The following is a 27,174-nucleotide window of genomic DNA, read 5'->3' on the forward strand; positions in this document are numbered from 1 at the left end:
TGCTGCAGAAGAGCATCATCTATCCCCTCCGCTTTTGGGTCTCTTCATCGACTGAAAAACAGGGGACCTTTGCGTTGAGGCTGGAAGAGAATATATCCATCAGAGGGGCTCCCCCACTGGGTTACGATCAGATGAAATGCCAGAGGACTTAGGGACCATTCTCCTGGATCGAGGGTGTGACTACTGAGAAAATCTGCCTGGACATTCTCCACTCCCACCATGTGAGTGGCTGAAATGGCAGACAGGTGATGCTCAGTCCAGGCCATGAGCTTCGCTGTCTCCAGCTGCAAAGGGCGACATGAGCCACTGCTGTTGCTCTGTCTGACAAGACTCGAACCGCACCGCCCGCCAACATGGGGCAAAACTCCTCCAGAGCCAGGCGAATCGCCCTGGTCTCCAACAAATTGATCGACTGGGAGGATTCCGAAGGCGAACAGAGGCCCTGAGCCAACTTACCCAAGCAGTGGGCTCCCCAGCCCTTGAGGCTGGCATCTGTCGTAACTACTATCCACTGGGGGGAATCCAGCAGCATCCCCCTGGTGAGGTTTACTATCTGCAGCCACCACCAGAGACTGCCGTGCTCCTGCGACCATAAAGGCAACCTCACCAGGAGCGAGTCTCTCTGAGGAGACCATCGGGACAGAAGAGAAGCTTGGAGAGGTCTCATATTTGCCCTGGCCCACGGTACTACCTCTATCGTTGCCGCCAAGGAGCCCAGAACCTGTAGATAGTCCCGAGCACAGGGTACATGTTTGTGAAGTAGCCCCTGAATCTGAGACTGCAACTTGAGGACTCTGCTCTGAGGATGACAAATCCGGCCCCGCGCCGTGTCGAAGGAGACCCCCCCCCCCCCCCCCCAAGTACTCCACAGACTGTAAAAACTGCACCACCCGATCCGTGACCTGCAAACTCTCCCGATACGACTTCGTCCACATGCGCCAGTTGTTCGAGTACGGATGGACCAAGATGCCCTCTTTCCTGAGCATGGCCGCTACCACAACCAAGACTTTGGTGAATGCGCGAGGAGCCATAGCCAGGCCAAACGGTAACGCCCAAAACCACCCATGTCCCGCGATTCTCTCCTCTTCCCATCCCATCCATGTCGATTCTCCTCTGCCCTCCCCTCGATGTCCCTCGATTCTGTCCTCCCCTCCATGTCCACCGTTCCATTGCCTTCACTTGTCTTGCTTGCGTTCATAATACCCTGACGTCAGCTCGCCTCCAGCGTTCCCTTCCCTCTCACTGTTCCGCCCTCTGACATCATTTCGTCTTTACGCGAGGGCAGGACAGTGAAAGGGAATGGAACGCTGGAGGCTTGCCGACGTCAGGATGTTACGAACCTAGCTAGCCAGCCAGCCATGGAACGCTGACGGTACAAATTATTATATTAGATAGCGTGTAGTATTGTCACTTGGACACACACACATAGCCCACTCATGATCCACCCATGCTCCCCAGTAGTTACATGCTATATCATTTAGGTGCTATCTTATAGAATAATACCCAATGCTCATTCATGCATTAACTACCAATTATTAGCGCCTATGACGCACCTAAGTGGCACATAATTCTATAAATTAGCACCCAGATGTATCTCCAACATGTACTGTTGACATTTTTTCTGCCGAAATCGTCTCTTCTCTATGACCAGATTATTCTTGCTGTACACCACCTTGGGTTAATTTCTTCAAACCGGAAGCAAATATATCCTAATAAAATAAACTCAAATAACAACTGCAAAATATATATATGCATATATCCATCAATCTTGAGAAGACATTGAACAGGCAAAATCTATAGTGAAAACCAAATCACAATTAATGTGGCTCAAGTAAATGTTACTGTGCCCGAAAAATAGTGGGAGTATTTACTAGGAGTCCTTTAGATGTACATGCCACTAGTTTATAGACATGTGAGCTAACGCAACTCAAACCAAAATGGGAGGTCCATTGTTGCATTAACATACAAAATAAAATAATAATCCATATCAGGGAGTAAGAATATGGAACCAGACTAGATAGCAGTCATTGGATTGCTTATTTTGAAAGGCTCTGAAAATGTTTTTACTCTCACAATATGATCGTATTTAAAAGTACTATAAACGAATGTAATTATACTATTTGGCAGATGCCCTTTTTTGTTCGGGGTTTCTTTAGTTGTAAATCTATCTTGATTCGTTGGTGTTCTAGGCAGAATTCAAATTCTTTATAATTTAGTATAATGTAAATACTATAAAACTGTCCTTAGAAAAAAAATGTGCTAAAAGTGCTTCCACATCTTGGAGAAGTTGAGTGACTTAGATATTTAACCTAATATTGCTAGTGTAAATTGTGTAAAGAAAGAAACAGTGCCTCAACAATACTGATTTATCAAAATAAAACTGCAACTCTGATTTTAAAATAACAATGCTACTAGAAATAGTGTTCCCTCTTTCAACACTATAAAAAAAAAACCTACACAGCTTTTTTCTTTTTATAGAAATTGTCTTTATATGTGTGTCCAAATTAACCATGTAGCTTAATAGTGAAGGTGAGAGCCCCTGTAAAAACAATCTGTATTTTTCTATAATGAATGCCTAATTGTTTGAAATTTGCAAAATACCTTTTGCCCTTCTATAATTAGTATGGAGCCTTTTTAGACAGATTTGTACTGCTGTCTCAAACACTGCATTCCCAGGTACATTTTTATAGTAATGTAGTTGAATAGATTACCCTCATTGTGGGAAGATCTTTAAATGCTGTATTTTAAAAGATCTGTCATTTATCTAAATGCCCTTCATTTTTACCATTTTAAAATTTTCTTACACTATTTTGAGATTCTGTTTAGCATGGATCACCATAAGTCTAACCCCAGCAATATTCAAGCCTTTTTACGGCTTCTTTTCAACATCCTTCTTTTTGGGATCTTGAAATTATTTATGCAACTTCTCTTTTGTTGACTCTCCACATGGATGTAAGCCTACACTACTAATCACTTTTCCACAGTTGTAAAAAGAGAGCGACAGAGCCTTTAGTTGCCATGATGACTTATCAATCAGGGCAATGTGGAAAATCCAATCTAAAATGGTGGTCTGACAGCTCAAGAGCATTTTCTCCCAGACGCAAATTTTACACTTCCTTGTACTTGCAGCAATTTTTCCATTTCAGGATCTGTGGATGATTTAAAGTATTTCCTTGCACTGTGATTCCTTTTAAGTTGCAGTTCACCAACAACTTTAGGGATGCGAGTCTACTGTGCTCACGGCCCTGGCCGCCAACGAAATGTGTCAGCTTTACAGTGAATACTGGTCTTATATAATTTTAGTGCATAATCTGTTGCAAGAGGAACGTTATGTCATTAGAACCTTTTGCTATTTTTTTTAAATCAGAGATGCAATTTTGATAACATCAATACTGTTGTTTAGTCCCTGAGTTACACATTGACAGCAGCATAAATTCAGTCTGTATATAGTCAGCTTATGCAAGTATTATCCCTGTTTTTAAGTTATGGCATCTAGTCATTCATTTTTCTGACTTTAGAATATCTTATAAAATCTACCTCTGCTACCTGCAGAGCTACTGTTTATAGGCTGTATTAGGTTAGGGATCTACTCCCTAATTTTGTAAAAAGTTGCCAAAAAATTAATGTACGCCCAATTACAAGCTAACTGGCACCAATAATTAGCTTTTTAATAATTACTGGCACTAATTAAATTGAACTGTGCCTAAATTTTACATGCGATTTAAAAAAGGAGGCATGGAAATGGGAGGGTCATAGGTGGAACGGGGGAGGGAGCGTTCCTAAAATTAATGCGTGTTTATAGAATAACAGGGATATGCGCCTAATGTAGGACTGTTCGCACCATGTTTCAGTTGGGGGCAAATGACTGCGACTAAAATTTGGCACAATTCCTGGGCATAAACGTTTTTCTGTAAACCGCACCTAACTTTAAGCACAGCTTATAGAACAGCACTTTTTTTTCGCGCCATCTAGTCCCTAGTCACTCAACTTGTCCAAGATGTGGAAGCACTTTCAGCACATTTTTATCTGACTGGACAATTTGAATTATTTTTGTACGTTAATGCAACAATTCTCCTCCTGTTTTGGTTTGTTATGAGTTATGCATCTGTTCACATGCCTATTAACCAGTGCCTTGTGCATGTAAAGGACTCACAGTAAATACTCAAAAGTCATTCTTCAGGCACACTAAGATTCTGTCTACCCTTTTATAGGTTGAGTCACATTAATCATGACTAGTTTTACCTATTCAATGCCTGCTCAAGATCAGTGGGCATGTGTATATTTGTGCATATACATTTTGTACTTGTTAGAGCTTAAATATTTATTTTATATATGAAATGTTTGTACTGATCAGCCTTGAAGTCAAGCACTTTTCTGCTGTGTAGTATGGAGTTCATTTTTCCAATTTTTCAGTTGTTTATGATGTTATATTTAAATATATCTGTACCCCTGATGCAGACTTCTGCCAAAACACAGCCATGCCGGATCCTATTGCGATAAATTTTCTTTTCCCATATTGCCAATGCTCCTGCTTGTTTTTTGTCCAATGTTTTGTCTCCTGTGCCATCTTTGTTAGACTCTGCCTCTATGTTTCAATTTTCATACTTTGGGAGAAAGAATGAGAAAAAGCATCTGGGATGGTGGTGACAGACTGAGCAATGAGGCTTGGAGAGGTAAAACTGCACAGTGAGCAAGGCGGCGATGGACAAATAGACCGAATACAGGGAAGCACTTTCATCTTTCATCCATACTGGACAGAGACCAAGGACACAAAAAAACCCACCAGTAAATGTAAGTGAAACCACCTGATATTTTTTAAAATTGTATTTAACTTATACAGTGCAATCCGCTTAAGTGCAAAGGTCTGGGATCAAAGAAATACATGCAGTTAACCGGAGCGTGCACTTAATCGTTGTGACCCAAAAAACAAGCTTGACATCTGACAAACATATGTACAGTACTGTTTATTATACGTACTGTATACAGTCTTTGTTAACTGACTACTACTACTACTAATTTCTATAGCACTACTGGACGTACGCAGCGCTTCACACTTGAACATGGAGAGACAGTCTCTGCTCAATAGAGCTTACAATTTAATTATGACAGACAGACAGGACAAGTAAGGGATAAGGGTTAGGACAGACAGGACATACAGTGGGGGAAATAAGTATTTGATCCCTTGCTGATTTTGTAAGTTTGCCCACTGACAAAGACATGAGCAGCCCATAATTGAAGGGTAGGTTATTGGTAACAGTGAGAGATAGCACATCACAAATTAAATCCGGAAAATCACATTGTGGAAAGTATATGAATTTATTTGCATTCTGCAGAGGGAAATAAGTATTTGATCCCCCACCAACCAGTAAGAGATCTGGCCCCTACAGACCAGGTAGATGCTCCAAATCAACTCGTTACCTGCATGACAGACAGCTGTCGGCAATGGTCACCTGTATGAAAGACACCTGTCCACAGACTCAGTGAATCAGTCAGACTCTAACCTCTACAAAATGGCCAAGAGCAAGGAGCTGTCTAAGGATGTCAGGGACAAGATCATACACCTGCACAAGGCTGGAATGGGCTACAAAACCATCAGTAAGACGCTGGGCGAGAAGGAGACAACTGTTGGTGCCATAGTAAGAAAATGGAAGAAGTACAAAATGACTGTCAATCGACAAAGATCTGGGGCTCCACGCAAAATCTCACCTCGTGGGGTATCCTTGATCATGAGGAAGGTTAGAAATCAGCCTACAACTACAAGGGGGGAACTTGTCAATGATCTCAAGGCAGCTGGGACCACTGTCACCACGAAAACCATTGGTAACACATTACGACATAACGGATTGCAATCCTGCAGTGCCCACAAGGTCCCCCTGCTCCGGAAGGCACATGTGACGGCCCGTCTGAAGTTTGCCAGTGAACACCTGGATGATGCCGAGAGTGATTGGGAGAAGGTGCTGTGGTCAGATGAGACAAAAATTGAGCTCTTTGGCATGAACTCAACTCGCCGTGTTTGGAGGAAGAGAAATGCTGCCTATGACCCAAAGAACACCGTCCCCACTGTCAAGCATGGAGGTGGAAATGTTATGTTTTGGAGGTGTTTTTCTGCTAAGGGCACAGGACTACTTCACCGCATCAATGGGAGAATGGATGGGGCCATGTACCGTACAATTCTGAGTGACAACCTCCTTCCCTCCGCCAGGGCCTTAAAAATGGGTCGTGGCTGGGTCTTCCAGCACGACAATGACCCAAAACATACAGCCAAGGCAACAAAGGAGTGGCTCAGGAAGAAGCACATTAGGGTCATGGAGTGGCCTAGCCAGTCACCAGACCTTAATCCCATTGAAAACTTATGGAGGGAGCTGAAGCTGCGAGTTGCCAAGCGACAGCCCAGAACTCTTAATGATTTAGAGATGATCTGCAAAGAGGAGTGGACCAAAATTCCTCCTGACATGTGTGCAAACCTCATCATCAACTACAGAAGATGTCTGACCGCTGTGCTTGCCAACAAGGGTTTTGCCACCAAGTATTAGGTCTTGTTTGCCAGAGGGATTAAATACTTATTTCCCTCTGCAGAATGCAAATAAATTCATATACTTTCCACAATGTGATTTTCCGGATTTAATTTGTGATGTGCTATCTCTCACTGTTACCAATAACCTACCCTTCAATTATGGGCTGCTCATGTCTTTGTCAGTGGGCAAACTTACAAAATCAGCAAGGGATCAAATACTTATTTCCCCCACTGTATCAGGGATAGTAGCAGTTTAATTATGGGCTGTGTTGGCAATGTCACGCGGAAGCCACTAGCGCGGCTTAGTAAACAGATCCCAAAATGAAAAAGGAAAATAAGGTGCTACCTTGTTTTTTTTTGGACTACTAAATACATTTGTTAACCAGCTTTCTTACACCAAAATCTCCTTCTTCGGGTCTGAACAAGTATACCACTGTTATGGTAAGCTTGTCTTGACTTAGGAAGGAGGTTTTAGCCTAAGAAAGCTGGTCAAAAAATGTCTTTAGTCCAATAAAAAGGTGTCACCTTCTTTTACGTTTTTTCTTTTATTTCTATTTATTAACTTTAAAAGCAAAGTAACACAGCTACCACAGTCTTCATCCTAAATTAAAAACAGAACTATTTTTTCTACCTTTGCTGTCTGCCCATTTAATTTTTCTAATTGTGTTAGCCCTAAACTCTGGTTACTGTTTTCCTTTCTTCATTTAACTCTTCCCCCCCCCCCCCCCCCCAAAAGGTCTCCTGTCCATTGGTCATTTTTTTCTCTCCCTCTTCTTCACCTACTCCATTACATCCAACTCCAAATCTGTTCCTTTTAGATTTCTTCCTTTTTTTTTTTTGCACATCAATTCAGATTTCAATCTCCCTCATTTTACAGTGTCTACCTACGGCTTACCATTTCTTTCCCTCACTCTGGCCCTCCCACTCTTTTTCCTCTTCTTTCCCAGTCTTTCAATAATTGTTTCCTCTTTCCCCCTGCCATCCAGAATCTTCTCTTTCTACCTCTGCTATCAAGTATCTCTGTACTCTATGTCTCTCTCTACCACTCGCCATCTAGCAACTTCTCTCTCTCTACAGAGGGGCTGGCACAGGAAACAGTAGTAGCAGGCAGAGTGCCGCGGTCCCATGTGTATTCTTTTGATTATTTATTAGCGCAGGCCCACGTTAGGCTTACTTGAAGTAATCAGTCACAGTCCTCTGTACACTCTTGTGTCTGTGAGTTCCATAGACTACGTCTGCCAGACGGTAAAAACTGTCATAGCACCGACATCCAGTGGCCTCCAGATAGGCCCGCACGGTGTTGAGACTCTCCAGCGCTCTTGCAAAAAGTGACAGGAAGTTGTTGAATTTTGTCAGCATGTACCTCGCTGATCATTTCATCATCTGTTTCATCATCAGCCACTGCCTGCGTGTAGGCGCATATCTCGACATCAGTGCTGTCATCAGCTGTTTGTTGATTGTAATCAACAGCTACGTAGGGATGAAATTCCTCTTCAGTAACACCGGCTGGGATGTCCATACCCTGTTCATCTGACGCGTTTGCAACAGCTGCATCTGTTTTGTCTCTCTACACACCCCTAACAAAGCTTGCCCGCTTGTAGCAGTTCATAATGGTTGCCTGTGTAACATGATTCCAGGCTTCTTTCTGCATATGTAGGGAATCCAACAGTGACAGATTACAAGCCAGTTCAACAACACGTTTATATAGTAGAAGACGACGGCAGAAAAAGACCTGCATGGTCCATCCAGTCTGCCCAACAAGATTAACTCATATGTGCTACTTTTTGTTTACACCTGACCTTGATTTGTATCTGTCTTTTTCAGGGCACCGACCGTTTATCTTTGCCAGTCTGGTCATCCATAACGCTCATCAGATGACGTAGCACAAGAGCCCGATAATGTTGTTTGAAATTGGCTATTATGCCCTGATCCATAGGTTGGATCAGAGAGGTAGTGTTTGGTGGCAGGAAGACCACCTTGACATTAGACAGCCTGACATCATCAATGTGTGCAGCACAATTATCACAAAGCAACAAAATCTGACGCTTTTGTGCCCGCATTCTAGTGTCTAACTTCTTTAGCCACTGCTTCCAAATTTCCCCAGTCACCCATGAATTTGCGTTAGCCTCGTATGACACAGGAAGTCGCTTAACATTCTTGAAGCAACGGGGCTGTTTTCCAATGACGAGTGGTTCCAACTTCTCACTCCCATCCATACTGCAGCAAAGGAGGATTGTCAGTCGTTCCTTCAACATTTTACTTCCTGTAGTTCGGCTTGTTTGAATGCAAGTGTTCCATCAGGAATCGCTTGCCAGTAGAGTCCATTTTCGTCAGCACTGAAAATGTCACGAGGTGCAAACTCGTTCAAGATGGTAGGAAGAACTGAAACAACCCAATCTTCAGCACCAAAGTCATCGGCGTCTTGTTTTTCACCATGCTGTTTCTTGAATTTTATGTTGCTCCTCTCCTTCCATCTTTCCAACCATTCAACAGTGGCTTTGAATTCAGTTAGTACAAGACTTTCAGCTAGCTGATTAGCTTTCTCCATAAGCAGAGGACTACTGACAGGAAACTGTCTGCTCCTGACTTGAGAAAACCACTGAAGAAGAGCATCTTCTACCTCCTCAGCTTTTCTCGCCCGTTTTCATTTTGGATTTGTATTGTTTTGCCAGTCTTCCAGAAATTGGTCTTTCTGCTTCAAGATACGTGAAATTTTACTGGGATTGACACCATATTCTTTAGCAATAGATGCTTGACTTTGTTTTCTAATTTTTTAAGAACTTCTATTAGTTCAGCCAGTGTTAAAGTCTTACAGTTGAGCGACGACAACTCCACTGTACACTCTAACAATGTTCTTTCGCTTATTCTGCCTGTGGCAGTTAACCAACGAGATTTCAAACTTACTGCCACTTTGTCACGCGCCAATCGGCTTCCATATTCTGTGCGCGCGCTTATGCGGAGTCTTTCCTGCAGAGGAGCGGTCTTAAACCATGCATATAAGCGAATCTTGCACTCATCAGTGGTGCGCTAAACCAAAGTTTGTCCCCATAGAAATTGATGGTGCCAAAAACAGAACCGAAGTACGGCATGCAGTTAAACAGAGCATGCACTTATCTGACGTGTACTGTATTTGAACAGTAACTTCAATGTCCAACTCTCTTTTTCCAACAGGACCACAGTTATTAAAACACAGCAATTCTGTCTCTTCCTTCTAAGAAGCTGTGAATAATGCACACAATTCTGCATGCATGCCTTTCCACCCTGCATGTATAAATCACAATTTTAATCTTGCTTGCAAAAGGAAAGAAAGTTAAAAGATTCTTCTCTCTCTTTGCTCACACCCTTGATACTAAGAGGCCAGTGACAGCACAATATTCCAGTACCTTGTGTGACACCACCCAACAGTAACAGAATCCTGGCAAGAAACGAAAAAAAAAAAAAAGGGGGGGGGGTCCTGTTTGGCAAAGCCAGCACTACAAAATGTGTAGGTTCTGGGAGGAGACTGCCTAAAGCTTCAAGATGACACCTGCTTTGGCCTGTTAAATTCTGATTCTGAGAATCTGAAGTCTGAAGGCAGGAGAAGCAAGGAGAAGAAGAAACAAAAAGGATTTACTTTGGGCCAGTTAGAAAAGAGACTCTGATGTGTTGGGAAAGACACAGGTGAGGCTGCATGAGGGAGCAATTAGGACTCCATTTCTGAAAATGATTTGAATACTGTCCTACTGCACAGGCAGGTATGCAAAAGCAAGTCATTACTCTTAAAGGATTGCACAATACCCTCCCAGGCAAAAAGTCTACTCCCACCCCACCCTGACTGAAACCAATCATGCCAGCCTGCTCACTACAGAAATGGGCTTGCAGCCAGCGAGCAACATCACTGCTACAGAAAAGTTCACTTTAAACTATTTTCTACTGAAACTGAAAACAGAAAAGCAGTCAGAAAACCGGATTAACATCTTAGGGAAAAAAGCACATTGGAGAGAAAGGGAAATGGGACTTAATATACCGCCTTTCTGAGGTTTTTGCAACTACATTCAAAGCGGTTTACATATATTCAGGTACTTATTTTGTACCAGGGGCAATGGAGGGTTAAGTGACTTGCCCAGAGTCACAAGGAGCTGCAATGGGAATCGAACTCAATTCCCCAGGATCAAAGTCCACTGCACTAACCACTAGGCTACTCTTGCTCTACACAACACTGATACCCTCACATTTCACACCAGTGTACCAATTATTCATATGCCTTGTCCCAGCATACGATACAAAAAATTACCCAGCCCATACATTTAGCAGAAACATTCCTGCGAGTTTGGAGTTTGTGCAGCGATCTCTCCAACATGTACAATTTTATATTTTCAAAGCGAAATGCATTTTACCAGGCAAAAATATCTGCACAAGTCTGTACAGGTATTTTTTTCTTAACGCAATTTTTAAAGTGAAACTATGTGCATGCTTTCACCTTTAAAACTGCTGCAAAGCCCATGGGACCTACAATCTCTGAAGCAATACGAGTTGCTTGAAAACTGCCCTCAGAAATGACCAGCTGCCTCGTTTCTCTCAGATACTGCAAACCTAGAACACAGCACTGAGTCACGTTTCAGAATGCAAAGTTAAAATGCATCCTCACAACAGCCTACTAAACTAGTAATCCACACAACTCAAACAGCAAGATGCCTGGACGTAGTATAAAGAATTAAATACAGGGCACAGCACAGGAATATGAACGATTTCCCTCTAGCACTGCAGATCTCCCAACATAAAGGACCATTTTACCACACTTAATTGCAAAGATTAGCATTATGACAGTAACACCCATATTAATGATGTTAAAAATATAATGCTAACCACCCCCCTGAAAATTAGAACCTAAAAGTCCTTAAGAAAACAGTGGCTTTCCTTTCCACATTGTGAACAGCTACTCTGGGATCACCTTATTTATTAGTCATCTATCCTAACTACTTGATCTAGATGAGGTATGAAGCAAGATTACACGAAACAAAATCGACAATAAACACACATCCATACCAGCAATGGATATTAAATTTAAACTCAAAACAAGGACATATGTTGACACAAAACAGAGGTTGTTAACTGAAAGCACAAAGAAAAGCTGATAGAACCTCAAAGCTGGTCTAGATCCAGCCCCAAGAGTAAAACAGACAGCACTGCTCCCCCTACTAATCTGTTTGGAGGGGGGGGGGGGGGGGGGAGGGAAGAAAGTGTATTGCTGTCCCTGGATTAGAATGGAAACTGAGTATTATCACACAGATGTAGTCAAACACTATTTACCCTTTTTGATTATGCCTCAATGATCACTAGCTCAGATTTCCATGTCCCACTTCAAATGGATACCTTTTCTTGACACAGCACCCAGCCATGCCTAGGATGGCTGCAAGCCCTTACACTTCAGTCCTCAAGTGGAACTGATCTGAGCTGTAAAGCTCAGAACATTATAGTACAGGTCTACTGGCTGCTGCCTTGTGCCATTTACTTCTTTCAGCTCCGAATGCTCTTCTGAAATGGTTCTTCCCACAACTGCACAAAATACTTGCTAAAAATTAGGTCCACAACGTTAAAAGGGACCAAGGTATTAGTGCTTCTCAACCCAGTCCTTGGGGGCACACCCAGCCAATCGGGTTTTCAGGATATTCGCAAGGAAGATGCATGAAAGATTTGTCCACCGAGAATGCAGTGCACGCAAATCTATTGTGGATATCCTGCAAAGCTGCCTGGGTGGATGCACCCAGAGGACTGGACTGAGAAGTACTGGTGTAGATAGCTAGCAGGAAGAAGATGGTGGAACAGTGCAGGGAAGAAAGCCTTCGTCCCGTGTGCATAGGTCTTTATCCTCAACAATGGGGGAAGAAAATACAACAAAGGTCCCAGCAAATCTAGTAGACTCAATCAGGATGGCAAGTTGGATTATCCATCCTGTGTATGCTAAACTCTTGAGGCCTGTTCTGGGGTGGAACATGACCCGCAGGATGCAGCTTCATCGCATAATGTTGAAGCCCCAGTCCTTCTTATACCAGCTGGACTGGCTGAAGGATTCTCTTTACACACAAAACTTTAAAATTCATAACATGTAGAAATGAAAAGGCCCACCCACAAGCTGTGTAGGTAGCCTGCTGCTATGGGATGCACACCAGAGAATATACACCAAAGAAGTTGAAGATATGCCAAAACAATTGTTATACATTGTTTGCACAATATATTAAATAGGACAGTATTTCAAATTCTTAGAAAAATCTACAGGTACTTTGGTTTATTAAAAACAAGATTAAAAAAAAAAAAGCTTCTCATTCTAAATTAACACAGAATTTTTCTGGGACCTCAGGCCATTTATACCCTGTTCATCTCTCACCAGTTGTTAAAACACGTGCGGATTGTGAAATATTGCAAGAAGACCTTAGGAAATTGGAAGACTGGGCGTCCAAATGGCAAATGAAATTTAATTTGGACAAATGCAAGGTGATGCACATTGGAAAGCATAATCCGAATCGTAGTTACCTGATGCTAGGGTCCCACCTGGGGGGGGGGGGGGGGGGGGGGGTCAGCACTCAAGAAAAAGATCTGGGTGTCGTTGTAGATAATATGCTGAAATCTTCTGCTCAGTGTACGGCAGCAGCAGCCAAAAATGCAAACAGGATGCTAGGAATTATTAGGAAAAGGATGGTGACTAAGACCGAAAATACTATAATGCCTTTGTATTGCTTCATGGTGCGTCCGCACCTTTTAGTATTGCGTTCAGTTCTGGTTGCTGTATCTCAAAAAAGATATAGCGGAATTAGAAAAGGCTCAAAGAAGAGTGACCAAAATGATAAAAGGGATGAGACTCCTCTTGTATAAGGAAAGGTAAAGAGATTAGGGCTCGTCAGCTTGTAAAAGAGATGGATGAGGGGAGATATGATTGAGGTCTATAAAATCCTGAGTGGTTTAGAACGAGTAGAAGTAAATCGATTTTTTACTCATTCCAAAAGTACGAAGACTAGGGGACACTCAAGGAAGTTACATGGAAATACTTTTAACACAAAAAGGAGGAAATATTTTTTTCACTCAACGAATAAGTTCTGGAACTCTTTGCCGGAGATTCATCTTGTGTCCCCTGGTTCTATTATTGTTTGAAAGTGTGAACAACGCTTCACATCTGTCCGCTCTACTCCGCTCATTATTTTGTAGACTTCTATCATATCACCCCTCAGCCACCTTTTCTTCTTAGCCTTTCCTCAGAAGGAAGTCGTTCCATCCCTTTTATCATTTTCGTCACCCTTCTCTACACCTTCTCCAATTCTTTTATATCTTTTTTGAGATGCGGCGACCAGAATTGGACACATATCTGTGACTAACTTTCAAGAGCTATGATCCTTTCACTTGGTTAGTAAAAAGGACAGAGCAGTTATATATAGCAGAGTCATGAGGCTGTCCAGGAAGGTACAGATGAAAGGTGAGGAGGTGTCTGGGGGGGGGGGGGGGGGGGGGGGAAAGCCCCTGCTATAGTATAACTAGTGTATTACAGAGCTTGATTATACCAGACCTGTGATACATCCTAAAGAGTTCACAGAATATACAGTGCTCGATGTGGAAATAAAGAAAGGCATATCTGGCAAAGGTTTCTGAAGGAAAAAAAAAATCTGTGACCTTGCAGGAGAAACAGTGCAACATCACAGTTCTAAGAGGCCTACAGATCACATAAAAAGCCAGATAAAGATTGTCACCTACAATGAAATCTGTTGGCCTATATTTCTCCACATCCAACTAATATGCAAATACAAAAACTTTTCCCAAACTCCTAACAGAGCTTCCAGAACAGATTGAAAGTAGATAAAAAAACCACCAGCACTTTGCAAGATAGACTGAACAGACCACTTACCCTCGACTTCCGCATGCAAGCTTTTAGGAATCTGTTTCAGCCCAAGTATCTTTGCCTGCACAGCTCAGCATTTTTGTATAGTCACTTCCTTCCTATTCCATGCCTACACAAAGGCTGAAGACCATACAACTGTCTCTTGGTCTCTAGCAGCCTTTTGCCAGTTTGAAAGTCAGTTTCCATGGGTGAAGCTCTTATCCATGTAAATCACTTTTTTAAATATATATATATATATATATATATATATATATATATATATATATATATATATATATATATACAAGCCACCCTCAGTGCTGACTATAGCGGTGTGTACACATTTACCCACATAACCCTGGATTCTAAATAAGTTGTGGCGAGTAGTGTGCATTGAGCAACGAGCTAGTGTTGATAACTGGCCTGGCCAATAATCAGTTATCACTAATTGGCAGTAATTGGAATTTATGAATGCTTTTTAGAAGAAGCACAGATCAATTTCATCACACGTAGCTAAAAAGGGGCACAGTCATAGGAGGAGTGTGGGGACGTCGGGGGGTGTTAACTCAAATTTATACATATTGTTATAGAGTTGGGGAAATGTGCTTGCATTTAGGCACAGGTATTTACACCAGGCTTTCAGTAGCCCGCTTAAATGGAGGCCCATTTCCTGGCCCTATGCGCTATTCTAAAAATCGTATCTAACTTTAGGCGCGGTTTATAGAACAGCGCTAAGCGCTTTTTCTGGAAGCATCTAGATTTTAAATGCTAGAGTCTGGCCTATAATGTGGAGACATTTCCAGAGATGTATTTAGATCATGGGGAAGGAAAAGAATACGCATACACCCTGATTTTATCTACACGTATTGCTTTTCTTCAAAGCAGGCACAAACGTCTGGGTATTTTGTACCTGTGGCAATCATGAAAACATAATTATGTCTATAATTTTGTTTAATTAGTGCCGGTGTGGCAGGATTTGTCCCAGAGTTGGCAGTTTATGTATTATGCCTCCTGTATGTTCAGAGATAATCGCAAATGAGAAAACTAAAAATGTGAAAAGCTTTGCCAATATCCTTTTGTTCCTCTGGAAACTATGCTCACCTTCATCTCTAATATAACACAACATAAGGCACTATCTTCATTAACTATAGCAGATGAATCTCGAAGTTCAGCAACATCAAAATCCACTGAACATATCCTATCCATAGGCAGCATACAGACAGGTCCTGTACTTATAAATGGAAAATTTCCTAGCAAATGACAGAAAAGCACCCATCTGCCACAAGTGTGACATTCAAGAAAAATGGACAATGGCTATCTAAGCACAGTTGTTAAGATCTTTTTCAAGAGCAAGGGAAATGCACTTCCTTCCATTATCTCCAAACCAACATCTTAGAATCCACTCAGTTTGGTCACCCACACCTCCTGCTCAGCTGTACACATCTATCCCTCTCCTTCTGTTCATCCCATGCTTTCTTGAATTCAGATACTGTCTCTATCACATCCACTGGGAGGCTGCTCCATGAGTCTACCACCCTTTCTATAAGAATACCTCATTTTGTACATTTGTACCTAGGAGGTATTTAAACGCCTCTATCATATTTCCCCTTCCCTTTCTTTTCCTCCAGAGTATAAGTGCTTAGGTTTTGAAGTCTTCCCCCTCTATGCTTTATGATGAAGACCACCGATCATTTTCAGTAGCCGCCCTTCGGACTGACTCCATCCTGTTCACATCCATTTGAAGTTGCAATCTGCAGAACGGTACATGGTACTCCAAATAAGGTCTCACCAGAGACACAAACAGAGGTGCTGGTACCTCTGTCACTTTGGGGCCCTTTTACTAAGCATTAACTGTGCCTAATGCAGCTTACAATAGCATACCATGGGATGTGCTCAGGCATGCTACAGTAAGTGTCAAATGTGTGAGAACTAACCACACATTAAAAGGCTGTTGGTTTTTTTTTACATTTTTTCCTTGAGGGCGCAGCGCGTTCCTATGTTAATCAGTTAGCGCAGCTACTTACCGTGTGCTAATGATTAGTGCAGGAATAGCGTGCGAGCCCTTACCACCTGCAAAATGGGTGGAAGTAAGTGCACATGCGCTACTTTGTTTTATGGCTGTATACTAATGGCTCAATTTCAAAATCCCTCCTACTCACTGGTAATATTCAATATATTAGTAAAAAAGGCCAGTTTCTGACACAAATGAAACGGGCGCTAGCAAGGCTTTCCTCGGAGTGTGTATGTTTTAGAGAGTGTGTGTGTGAGAGTGACTATGTGTGAGAGAGAGAGAGAAAGAGAGAGAGAGAGAGAGAGTGACTGTGCGAGTGTGTGACAGAGAGAGAGTGAGACTAGGTGCGAGTGTCTGTAAGAGAGAGTGTGCGTGTGAGAATGACAGTGTGTGCGAGTGCGTATGTGAGACACAGTGAGTGAGAGAGAGACAGAGTGTGTTTCACACAGATACAGTGTGTGTGAGAGAGAGAGAGAGAGTGTGTGTGAGAGACAGCGAGTGTGAGAGTACATGTGCAATACACAGATTCTTTGTGACAGAGAGTGTATGAGACCGAGAGTTTGCAGAACCCCCTCCCCCTCTTCTTCCCCCCTCCTTCCCCCCCTGTCCGAGTTCCAGAACCCCCTCCCACTTCTTCCCATCCGAGTTCCAGGACCCCCCCTCCCACTTCTTCCCATCCCCCCTCTTCGAGTTCCAGGACCCCCTTCCCACCGCCCGATCCACGACCCCCCTCCCCTTCCAGTTCCAGGACCCGCTCCTCCCCTTCCAGTGGATTTCCAGTAATCCCCTCCCCCCCGTGTTGTTTCACAACCCCCTTCCCCCCCTCTGTCGTTTCAGGACCCCCCTTTGTAGTTTCAGGACCCCCCCCATGTCATTCTTGACCTCCCCTTTCGTTTCAGGACCACCCTCCCACTCCCCTCCTGTCTGGCCCTCCCCTTCGTAAGAGCTGTCTGCTTAAAAGTTTTAACCTCCTGCACGCAGGGACGCCGCTTCCGACAGCTTTTTCTTTCGCTTGTGTTTCAGTTGTTCCTGTTCCTGGCTTTTAAGCAGCAGGCTCTTATGAAGGGGAGGGCCAGAGAGGAGTGGAGTGGGAGGGGGGTCCTGAAATGACAGAAGAGGGGGAGGGGGGGTGTTTGCGGCGCCATTATCGTCGACGGAGCTCCTTAATTTTCACCTCCAATGTGCTTTCTTGCCTGGGACCGTGGCTCCCTCGGAATTGGTCTGCTAGGGTCACGTCATAATGCGGCCAGTGATGTCAGTCTGATGTACGGAGCCATCCTGACCAACTCCGAGGGAGCCACGGTCCCAGGCAGGTCAGAACGTTGGAGGTGAGAATTATTATATAGGATAACAAAACAAACCAGGAGTTAGAATCCTACTAAAGCTAAATATGGAGAAAAGACCTCAGAAAAATAATAGTACACCCATGCCATGGCCCAGTTTTAAATAACTTGACTGGGTGAGCTTATCGCATCTCTGTCATCGGGCAAAACTCCAAAGTGCAATATTCAGTGTATAGCTGTTCAATAAATTCATAAACTATAAATGATCATAATGCCAGTGATAAACAAATCGATCATATGTAATAAAGAAATGCACTTATTACCCGAGTCCCTGATGAAATTGTAATAACGAAACCCATGGTGTCAGGCATTAAAGAAAGGGAGCTGATTCGAATGGTCGAATGACTGTCTCCTATACTGTCAGCGTTTCTAGGCAGGAAGCCTGGTGACAGATAAGTGCATTTCTTTATCAAGATACGAGGGATTTGTTTATCGCTGGCATTATGAACATTTATAGTATATGAACTTATTGAACAGATATACACTGAACATTGCACTGAATCTTGCACTTTGGAGTTCTGCTCAATGACAGAGGTGCAATAAGCTCACCCAATTAACGCTTATTTGAAATTGGACCGTGGCATGGGTGTGCTAATATTTTTCTGAGGGATTTTCTCCATATTTAGCTTTAGTAGGAGTCTAACTCCTGGTTTATTTTGTTATGCATGCTAATGACAACATTAGTGAATGGCCACTAATACGAGAAACAGAAAAAGGCCATTTTTACAGCTGCAGTAAAAAATGGTCCTAGCACTCAGGAAAACCCCGCATAAGGGCTCGCTAAGGCCACTTTTTAACCGCAGCTTAATAAAAGGACCCCTTTTAAGTCTAGGGGTTATGGCACACGATGACTCCCAGATCTTGATGTTGTTTGCACTCTATTATACCCTTAGGTTTTTGCACCCTAAAGGCACTTTTTTTTTTTTAGCATTAGAAGCTTAACTGCCAAACTCTAGGCCATTCCTCAAGTTTCAACAGATCACTCCTCACGGTTTTTTTTTGTTGTTTTTTTTTTTTACACTTTTCAAGGTGTTCAGCAGAAATTGGTTCCATTTGCAAAATGTAAAATCTTTCCCAATAGCCATTCCACAAATCATATATAAAATTTTAAATAGACCCACCAAAGTGCCCAGCACCCCATCCAAACTTTGTCATCCTCATATAAATCATTTGTTGCAGAAAGAAAATCAATACATTTCACAATAGAAGCCACCTATAGTACAGTGAAAGGCTGTGATCTCAGGAACGCTTCCAGTGGAATACTTTCAATTTTAGATTAACACCAATAAAAAATACCCAAACGCAAAAACAAAAAACCCCAAAAAAGCAAAACAAAAAAAATAAACGAACAGGCATTTATTAGATAAATACTGGAATAATCCCACTTCTCTTAGTACTCCCTCATCCCCTGGCTTGTCTTGTATCCTCCTCTCTGTGGGTTTCTGCATTAATTCACCCAAGTCACACAAGGGAAAATTAGGTTCTTACCTTGGTAATTTTCTTTCCTTTAGTCACAGCAGATGAATCCATTAACTGATGGGTTGTATCCGCCTACCAGCAGGTGGAGATAGAAAACACTGAAAAACCATAGTGCCTCTTGGACGGCTAGCCCCAAATGCCTTCAATATTTGAGATTTCCAAAGCAGAGTGAACCATAAAGGTATAGTAACACAAACTTTCCTCACGGCGAACAAACGCCCCAGAACAGGAGCAACAAAGGAGGGACGATCTCAACCTCCTGTAGTAGAACAGCATGTAGAAATTCTGAGAACTGTTTTCCAACTTCTCCCAATGCGATTTATATCTGCATGAAAGATCTGAACAAAAAACAGTTAGACAGGGAGGGATCATGGATTCATCTGCTGTGACTAAAGGAAAGAAAATTACCAAGGGAAAGAACCTAATTTTCCCTTCCTCGTCATCATCAGCAGATGAATCCATTAACTGATGGGATGTAAAAAAGCAATCCCTACTTAGGGTGGGAACAGGCCACGCCACAAGCCAATACTTGAGCCCCAAAAATAGAATCCTGCTTCGCTGCAACATCCAGCCTGTAATGCCGGGCAAAAGAGAGCTGAGAAGCCCAAGTAGCCGCACTACATATCTCTAGAAGAGAGAGTGCACCCGTTTCAGTCCACGAGGAGGAAATCGCTCTCGTGGAATGCGCCTTAAACGCTTCAGGCAGAGACCGACCTGAAAGCAGATACGCAGAAAAAATGACTTCCTTGAGCCAACGGGTTATAGTGGCCTTAGACGCTGGACCTCCATGCCGAGGACCTGACAACAAGACAAAAAGGTGATCAGAAGTCCTGAAATCATTTGACATCTGAAGATACTGCAACAGCGCTCTGCAGACATCCAAAAGATGTAACTGCCCAAAGGAGTCCGGGAACTCTTCCCTAGAAAAGGAAGAAAAATAGGCTCGTTCAGGTGAAACGCTGAAACCACTTTAGACAGGAAGAAGGCACTGTACGTACCGTCACTCCGGACTCCAAGAATTGCAGAAAAGGATCCTGACAGGACAGTGCCTGCAGTTCAGACAAGCGTCTAGCCGATGTAATGGCCACCAAAAAGACTGTCTTGAGAGTCACATCCTTCTCCGAAGCTCGCTTAAGCGGCTCGAAGGGTGAACACTGGAGAGCCTTCAACACCAGCCCCAGGTTCCAGGCAGGACAGGGCAACTGGACAGGAGGGCGGAGCCGAAGCACCCCTCTGAGAAATCGGGCAATGTCCGGATGAGCAGCCTGGGGCAAGCCAGCGACTTTCCCTCGATAGCATAATGCTGCCACTTGCACCCGCAGGGAATTGTAAGCCAGGCCTTTTTGTAAGCCCTCCAGCAAAAAGTCCAGCACTGTCGAGACTGCAGCCCGTGTGAGTGTGATCGCCTTTGAAACACACCACGCCTCAAAGGTGCGCCAGATCCGAGCATAAGCTGCGGAGGTGGCCCGCTTACGGGCCTGCAAGGGAGTGGAAATTACCTTGTTAGACTAGCCCTTGTCTCTCAATTGTGCCCTCTCAATAGCCAAGCCGTAAGACCAAATCGGCAGGGATCATCCATAGACACCGGACTCTGCACCAACAGGTTCAGCACCAGGGGCAATTGCACCGGAGCGTCCACCAACATCCGGCGGAGATCCGCATACCACAGACGCCTTGGCCAATCTGGAGCCATGAGAATCACCAGACCTCGGTGCTGACGAATCCGCAATAGGACTTGCCCTATCAAGGGCCAAGGAGGGAACACATACAGGAGGCCCGAGGGCCAGGGTTGAGCCAGAGCATCCAACCCCGCTGAGTGAGGATCTCTCCTTCTGCTGAAAAAGTGAGGTACTTTGGCGTTTGCACTTGACGCCATTAGATCCATTCCGGGAGTCCCCCATTTGGCACAAATCTGAAGAAAAATGTCTTCAACCTGGCGGAATGGGAACTGGCAGATTTGGTGCCTGCTGAGAAAATCGGCTTGCACGTTGCTCTGACCTGCTATGTGGGCAGCCGACAGAAGCTGCAGGTGTAGCTCAGCCCAGTGGCAAATCTTAGCGGCCTCCGCGGCCAGGGCCCTGCACTGAGTGCCTCCCTGACGATTTATGTATGCCACCGCTGACATGTTGTCTGACAGAACCCGGACAGCAAGCCCCTTCAGAGTCTTTTGAAAGGCCATTAGAGCCTGAAATATCGCTCTCAGTTCCAAGCGATTGATGGACCACTCCGCTTCCACAGGTGTCCATAGACCCTGAGCATAGCTTCCCTGGCAATGCGCTCCCCAGCCGACAAGGCTGGCATCTGTTATCACCAGGCACCAAGAAGGAAGCGCAAGAGGCATTCCTTGGCACAGCATCCTGTCGGAGAGCCATCACTCCTGACTGAGCCGAGCCGCAGGGAGCAACGTTAGTCTGCGTTGATATTCCTGGGACACTGAAGACCATTGTTGAAGCAGGGCAATCTGCAGAAGCCTCATATGCGCTCTCGCCCAAGGAACCACCTCCAAGGTGGCCGTCATCAACCCCAGTAGCTGAACAAAGTCCCAAGCTCGCGGGCGAGGCATCTGCAGGAGCAGACGGACCTGATTCTGAAGCTTGCACCGCCTTTGGCCAGGGAGAAAGACAAACCCCGAGGCCGTGACGAATTGGACCCCCAAATACTCGAGGGATTGAGAGGGGGTCATGTGACTTTTGGGTATTTTGACCACCCAGCCTAGCTCCTGCAGGACTGACACCACTCTGGCCGTGCAAGACGACTTTCAGTTGCTGAATCCGCTCTGATGAGCCAGTCATCAAGATAAGGGTGAATTCTGATACCCTCTCGCCTGAGACAAGCAGCTACAACCACCATTACCTTGGAAAAGGTACGGGGAGCTGTGGCTAGGCCGAAAGGCAAGGCCTGAAACTGGAAATGCTTTCCCAACACTGCAAAGCGGAGGAACCGCTGGTGTGGAGGCCAGATAGGAATGTGCAAAAAAGCTGCTTTTAGGTCCAGAGACGTGAGAAACTCTCCTGGCTGTACCGCCGCAATGACGGAGCGTAGGGTTTCCATGCGGAAATGTCATACTCTGAGAGCCTCGTTGACTCTTCATAAGTCGAAGATCGGTCTGAAAGACCCGCCTTTTTGAGGCACGACAAAATTAATGGAATAGCGGCCGCAGCCACGTTCAGCAAGAGGCACCGGGATCACCACTCTGAGGTGCAGCAAGACTTGTAAGGTCTCCTCTACCACTGCCCGTTTTACTGCAGTGCCGCATCGGGACTCCACAAACACGTCTCTCACCGGGGCACCAAATTCCAGTCGGTAACCTTCTCTGATCAGGTCCAAGACCCACTGATATGAGGTAATCTTGGTCCACTCCTCTAGAAAGAGGGAAAGACGTCCTCCTATTGCAGGCAAGGAGGAGTGGACCGGTGTCCCATCATTGTGGAGGACGCCCCTGAACTCCTGGCCTTGAACCGGCCCCTGCGGAACGTTTGTCCGAGCGAAAGGAGTTCCTCTGCTGAAAATGGGCATGTTGAGAAAACCCAGCAGAGCGCTCCGGGCAATACCTGCGAGCTTCAAGGTAGCGAGGTCTGGAAGAGGAGGAAAACACAGAACCATTGGAAGAAGGCCTCGGCCTATCCTCAGGTAACCGCTGGGGTTTAGATTCCCCCAGGTCTTTCACAATTTTCTCCAAAAAACAGGAGGCCCCGAAAGGGCAGCCTCACCAGCCTTTGCTTAGAAGCCACGTCAGCCGCCCAATGCCGTAGCTAAAGAAGGCGGCGGGCAGACACCGCCACAGACATCTGTTTAGCCGAGGCTCTTACCAGATCATAAAGGGCGTCAGCCAAAAATGACAGGGCCGACTCCATCCGCGGGGTAACCTCAGAAAGGGGGCCCGCACCATCGGCGGGCTGTTCTACGCCCGGGCTGCACAGGAACTGCAAATAGACACCCTCAAGGCAAGGCCCGCAATTTCAAAGGACCGCTTCAGCGCGGACTCCAGCCGCCAGTCCTGCATGTCCTTCAAAGCGACCCCTACCTATACTGGGAGGGTGGTCTTTTTTGTCACCGCCATGACTAATGCATCCACTTTAGGCATCCCCAAAGGGGCCAAGTGCTCCTCACGCAGAGGGTAAAGCTGACCCATAGTCCTGGCCACTTTCAAAGGCCCATCGGGGTCAGACCATTGAGCTGAAATAAGCTCTTGCATGGAGTCATGCACAGGAAAGGCCCGAGTAGGCTTCTTAGTACTCGCCATCCTAAGATTAACAGAGGAGGCGTTGCCTTCAGCAGGATCATCAATCGAGAGGGCCTGCAAGGCGTCAGTAATGAGAGCTGGCAGCTCGTCGCGGTGGAAAATCCGGACCGCATTGGGATCATCCAAATCCAGTGGCAAAGAGGCACCTCCTCCTTTGGATCATCCGTCCCTGAGGGCCTGCCGGGGGGGGGGGGAGGATATGCGCCACTTTCAGACGGGGAATTTACCCGTCTATGTTTAGCGTGTTTCCAATGCTCGGGGGAGGAAATAACCTCTGAAGTCATCCCCGGGGCATCAACACCCAGAGGGAAGCCAGGAGGCAACGGAGTGTCAGACACCTGCGCCAGAGCTCTTTTCAGCATAAAAGCCTTATGCATTAAAAGCACAAACTCAGGGGAGAAAAACTCACTCTGATCCTCCGCCTCCGAATTAGGAGAAACGGATGTAGGAGCTCCTCTGGCAGCCTCTAAACGAGGCGTCCCCCTGCACTCAGGCTCCTCCGCAACCGCAAGGGTCGAGACATGCGGCGCTTCCAAAATGGTACCCGCTGCCAGCTCCACTGAGCGGGAAGAAACATCGCTCGGCATGCTCATACTATCGGGAGCATCTAAGGAGAATGTTTTACACAGCCCCACTGCTGATCTGCGTTTACCACAACGGGAGCAGCGCTTAACTCCTTCAGCAGCCATCGTCCAACAGGACGGAAATATAGCAATAAAATGGCGGCTTCGCGCTAAAACTTACCCTGATCAGAATGGCGTCTGCGGTACCTCCCCAGAGGAGCTGGGCACCACTCTCACCTCAAAGGACCGAGTCAACGAGCTCCGGTCAAGCTGCACAGAACCAGAATCACTGGAAAAAGCCTCAGAACGGCCACATAGTAAAAGCGCGCTCTTTTTTTTTTTTTAACACTGTGAGGAAAGTTGGAGGCAGGCAGCAACAGAGGGACTCCGGGAGGTGGGGGAAATGGGTAAGGCAGGGAAAGGGCGAACTTATATGCCTTCAAAGTGGGCACCACCAGCCACAACATCCCTGCTCAACTGGCAAAGCACAGGAGCCACCCCAGGCAGTCTGATTTCCAGGAGCTGATCAAGCTACGTCCACACCTGCTAGGAGATAGAGAAATACTGAAGGCAGTTGGGGGCTAGCCGTCCAAGAGGCACTATGGTTTTTCAGTGTTCTCTATCTCCACCTGCTGGTAGGCGGATACAACCCATCAGTTAATGGATTCATCTGCTGCTGATAAGGAAATATGCATTTTTTTATTCCACCAGAAAATGTATTCAGCAATAAGACCTGTGACAGAAAAACACCGATAACACCAAGTGTTTTTGGCACCCTCAAAAAACTCTAATTAGCTGGAAAATAAACATCTAAATTTAACAATTTACAAATACCTATGAACAAAAACCCCAAGTATATTGCCCAGGTACCAAGTGGGAACAGTACACAGTAACACAAGATGCAGGATGAGTGAGGCAGTGATTTACACAATAGAAAGCAGTAGTACAGACTTTCAGTGCTTTAAAAAGGCTGGTGGAAGTGCATTTCTAAATCATCCACCCACTTAGCCCTTGAGACCTTACTTGAGGAAGTGTGTCTCATGTGGTTAATAGTTACTCACGTGAAGGCAAAGAACAGTGTAGTGGCTCCGACAAGAAAGACGGTGGCTGCAGACACTGGGATGTATTTGCTGAGTTTGAATTTCTTGGTGGATCCTGCTGGCATCTTGGAGCTGTGGAGAGAGAACCACCCTGCAGCATAGCCCAGGCCCAAGCAGGGTCACAGAAAGGACATAAAAGGTAGAGATGGGAGATGATCAATCTCACTCTACTTCAAAAATATTAAAGAAATAAAGCGAGCCAAGAGAGGAAGGAAAGCAGTTGCTGAGGGCCGAGGGAACACATTTCTGTAGCAGGAAGTAATACCCGATGGACAGGTTCTTCCTCTGGTCTCGTAAACACAGGATGTGTCAAAGATGAGAAACACAAATTTCAGACTTGGTATCTTCCCTGCAATGTTTCTTTGGAAATAGTCACCAGCCGGGTATCTCCATCACTGCATATCTTGCCAGTGAGACACATCCAGGTTCTTCTCACTTCTTCTTTCTTGCCAGTACCTGTGTGTATGTGTGCAATGGTACCAGAGAACAGGAAAGACAAGTGGCAGCTGGTTATCAAGCACAGAACCAATACTCAACAATTAGCGACACAGAGGATGTACGGCTCTGCACCGGCTAACGTTTCCTTTTCCAGTTTTGCAACTCCCAGAAGACTGCTACTACTGCCTTCAGTGACCAACCTGAGAAAGCACACTGCAGTGATGAGGCTTCAATTAAAAAATAAAATAAAAATAAAGCTAAAGTTCCCAGAAAATTGCTCCGATTCTTCCAGTTCTCCTTTCTCTTTGTTGCTGTCCATGGACAATGGTTGCAAGGGCCACATTTACTTTTAATGTTTGGCACAGCTCCTCAACCTTCTCCTTATTTCTGTGCCACAAATGTCCCTCTGATGGATGCCAATTTCTTCTCTGCAGTTCAAAAGAACACTGCAGTGAGCTGATGATCATAAGGTAACCAAAATCCAAGCACAATGATAAACCACAGCTTGTCTCATGGCCTCCATTTAACGCAGCCCTTCACCTCTCCCCACAATTAAAGATGGCCAGTAGCTGCTCCAGTGCTGTGCTCTAAATCCACTGGCTTTAAAGGCTTCTACACCATGGAGGGAATGAAGGACGATTGCCAGTTTTCTTTATCATTCGTTATTTTTATCACATACTCCTGACACACAAATTCAATGTTTTTATTTCCCTTACCCTAGACTTAATCCTTTATTTACTTCACTGTTAAAATCTGGTTCCTCTGCAGAAAAAGTATCTGAAGGATAAGGAGATGCTGAGAGATTCAAAATCCAATGCTCTCTGGCTTGCTTCCTCAACCGTCCTAAAAATGGAGGCTTAATTAAAATTTAAATTAAAAAAACAAAACCATCTATAAGGATCCTGCCTTAGTCTATTTCAAAAGTCTTCATTTGCTTATAAAACTCCTTTAAATCAGTCCATTATCTGAAGATTGCTGTTTCAAAGCAAGACATCCTGAGAGTGAAAGAAAGGACCAGAAAAACCATCAAATCTCTCCTCCTGCAAGTGACAGAAAACACAAAATGTCAATTTTAAACATTAGCCAGATGCAAACTAGCCCTGAGTTGTGAACAGGATGAGAATTCAGTATGCAAAAGTTTTTTACTCTAACAGGCTTCTCTCATCTGCTTTCCTAAGCAGCCATACATAAGCTTAAAAAAAGGTACCAAATTTGCCTCAGCACTTGGGTATTCCTTGTAATGGAATACATTTCTTTTACATTATACTCTAACATTCAGTGCTCAATGTCCCAGAAGCTTTTTTTTTGTGTGCCAGTGATTACAATAAGTGTGTGGGGGGGGGGGGGGGGGGAGATCATTTTTACATTGTGGTTATCCCTGAGGCATCAAGTAGACCAACACTGATTATCATCTTGAGATACTACTGAAAAAAGGTGTGAGCAAAAATCCAAATAAATAAAATATTCAAATGCCAAACAAAAACTTGGACTGTTCAAAGATATTAAATGAAAACCATTAAATTAACAGAGAGGAAAAGGCCTCAGAAGTCTATGGTTTGCAAAACTGCATACAGCACCCTACAGACAAATTTTCTATAATCAGCCAAAAAAACTCTCCCTCTCTTCCTTCACAATTCAAC

The 27,174-nt window shown here is 44.6% G+C and overlaps 1 protein-coding gene across 2 annotated transcripts in view; it reads right to left on the reverse strand.

Annotated features, from left to right (window-relative positions):
* The window catches only part of ZDHHC5 (zinc finger DHHC-type containing 5), a 155,575-nt gene that overhangs the window by 121,622 nt on the left and 6,779 nt on the right, over positions 1-27,174 (reverse strand). For both annotated transcript variants that reach the window (XM_030186170.1, XM_030186178.1), the window contains exon 2: positions 25,058-26,574. In XM_030186170.1, coding sequence (XP_030042030.1) covers positions 25,058-25,161 — 104 coding nt within the window. In that variant the 5' untranslated portion in view covers positions 25,162-26,574. The remainder of the gene's footprint in view (positions 1-25,057; positions 26,575-27,174) is intronic.

The sequence above is a fragment of the Microcaecilia unicolor genome, chromosome 1 (genome assembly GCF_901765095.1).
Source record: "Microcaecilia unicolor chromosome 1, aMicUni1.1, whole genome shotgun sequence".
NCBI classification, from domain to species: Eukaryota; Metazoa; Chordata; class Amphibia; order Gymnophiona; family Siphonopidae; genus Microcaecilia; species Microcaecilia unicolor.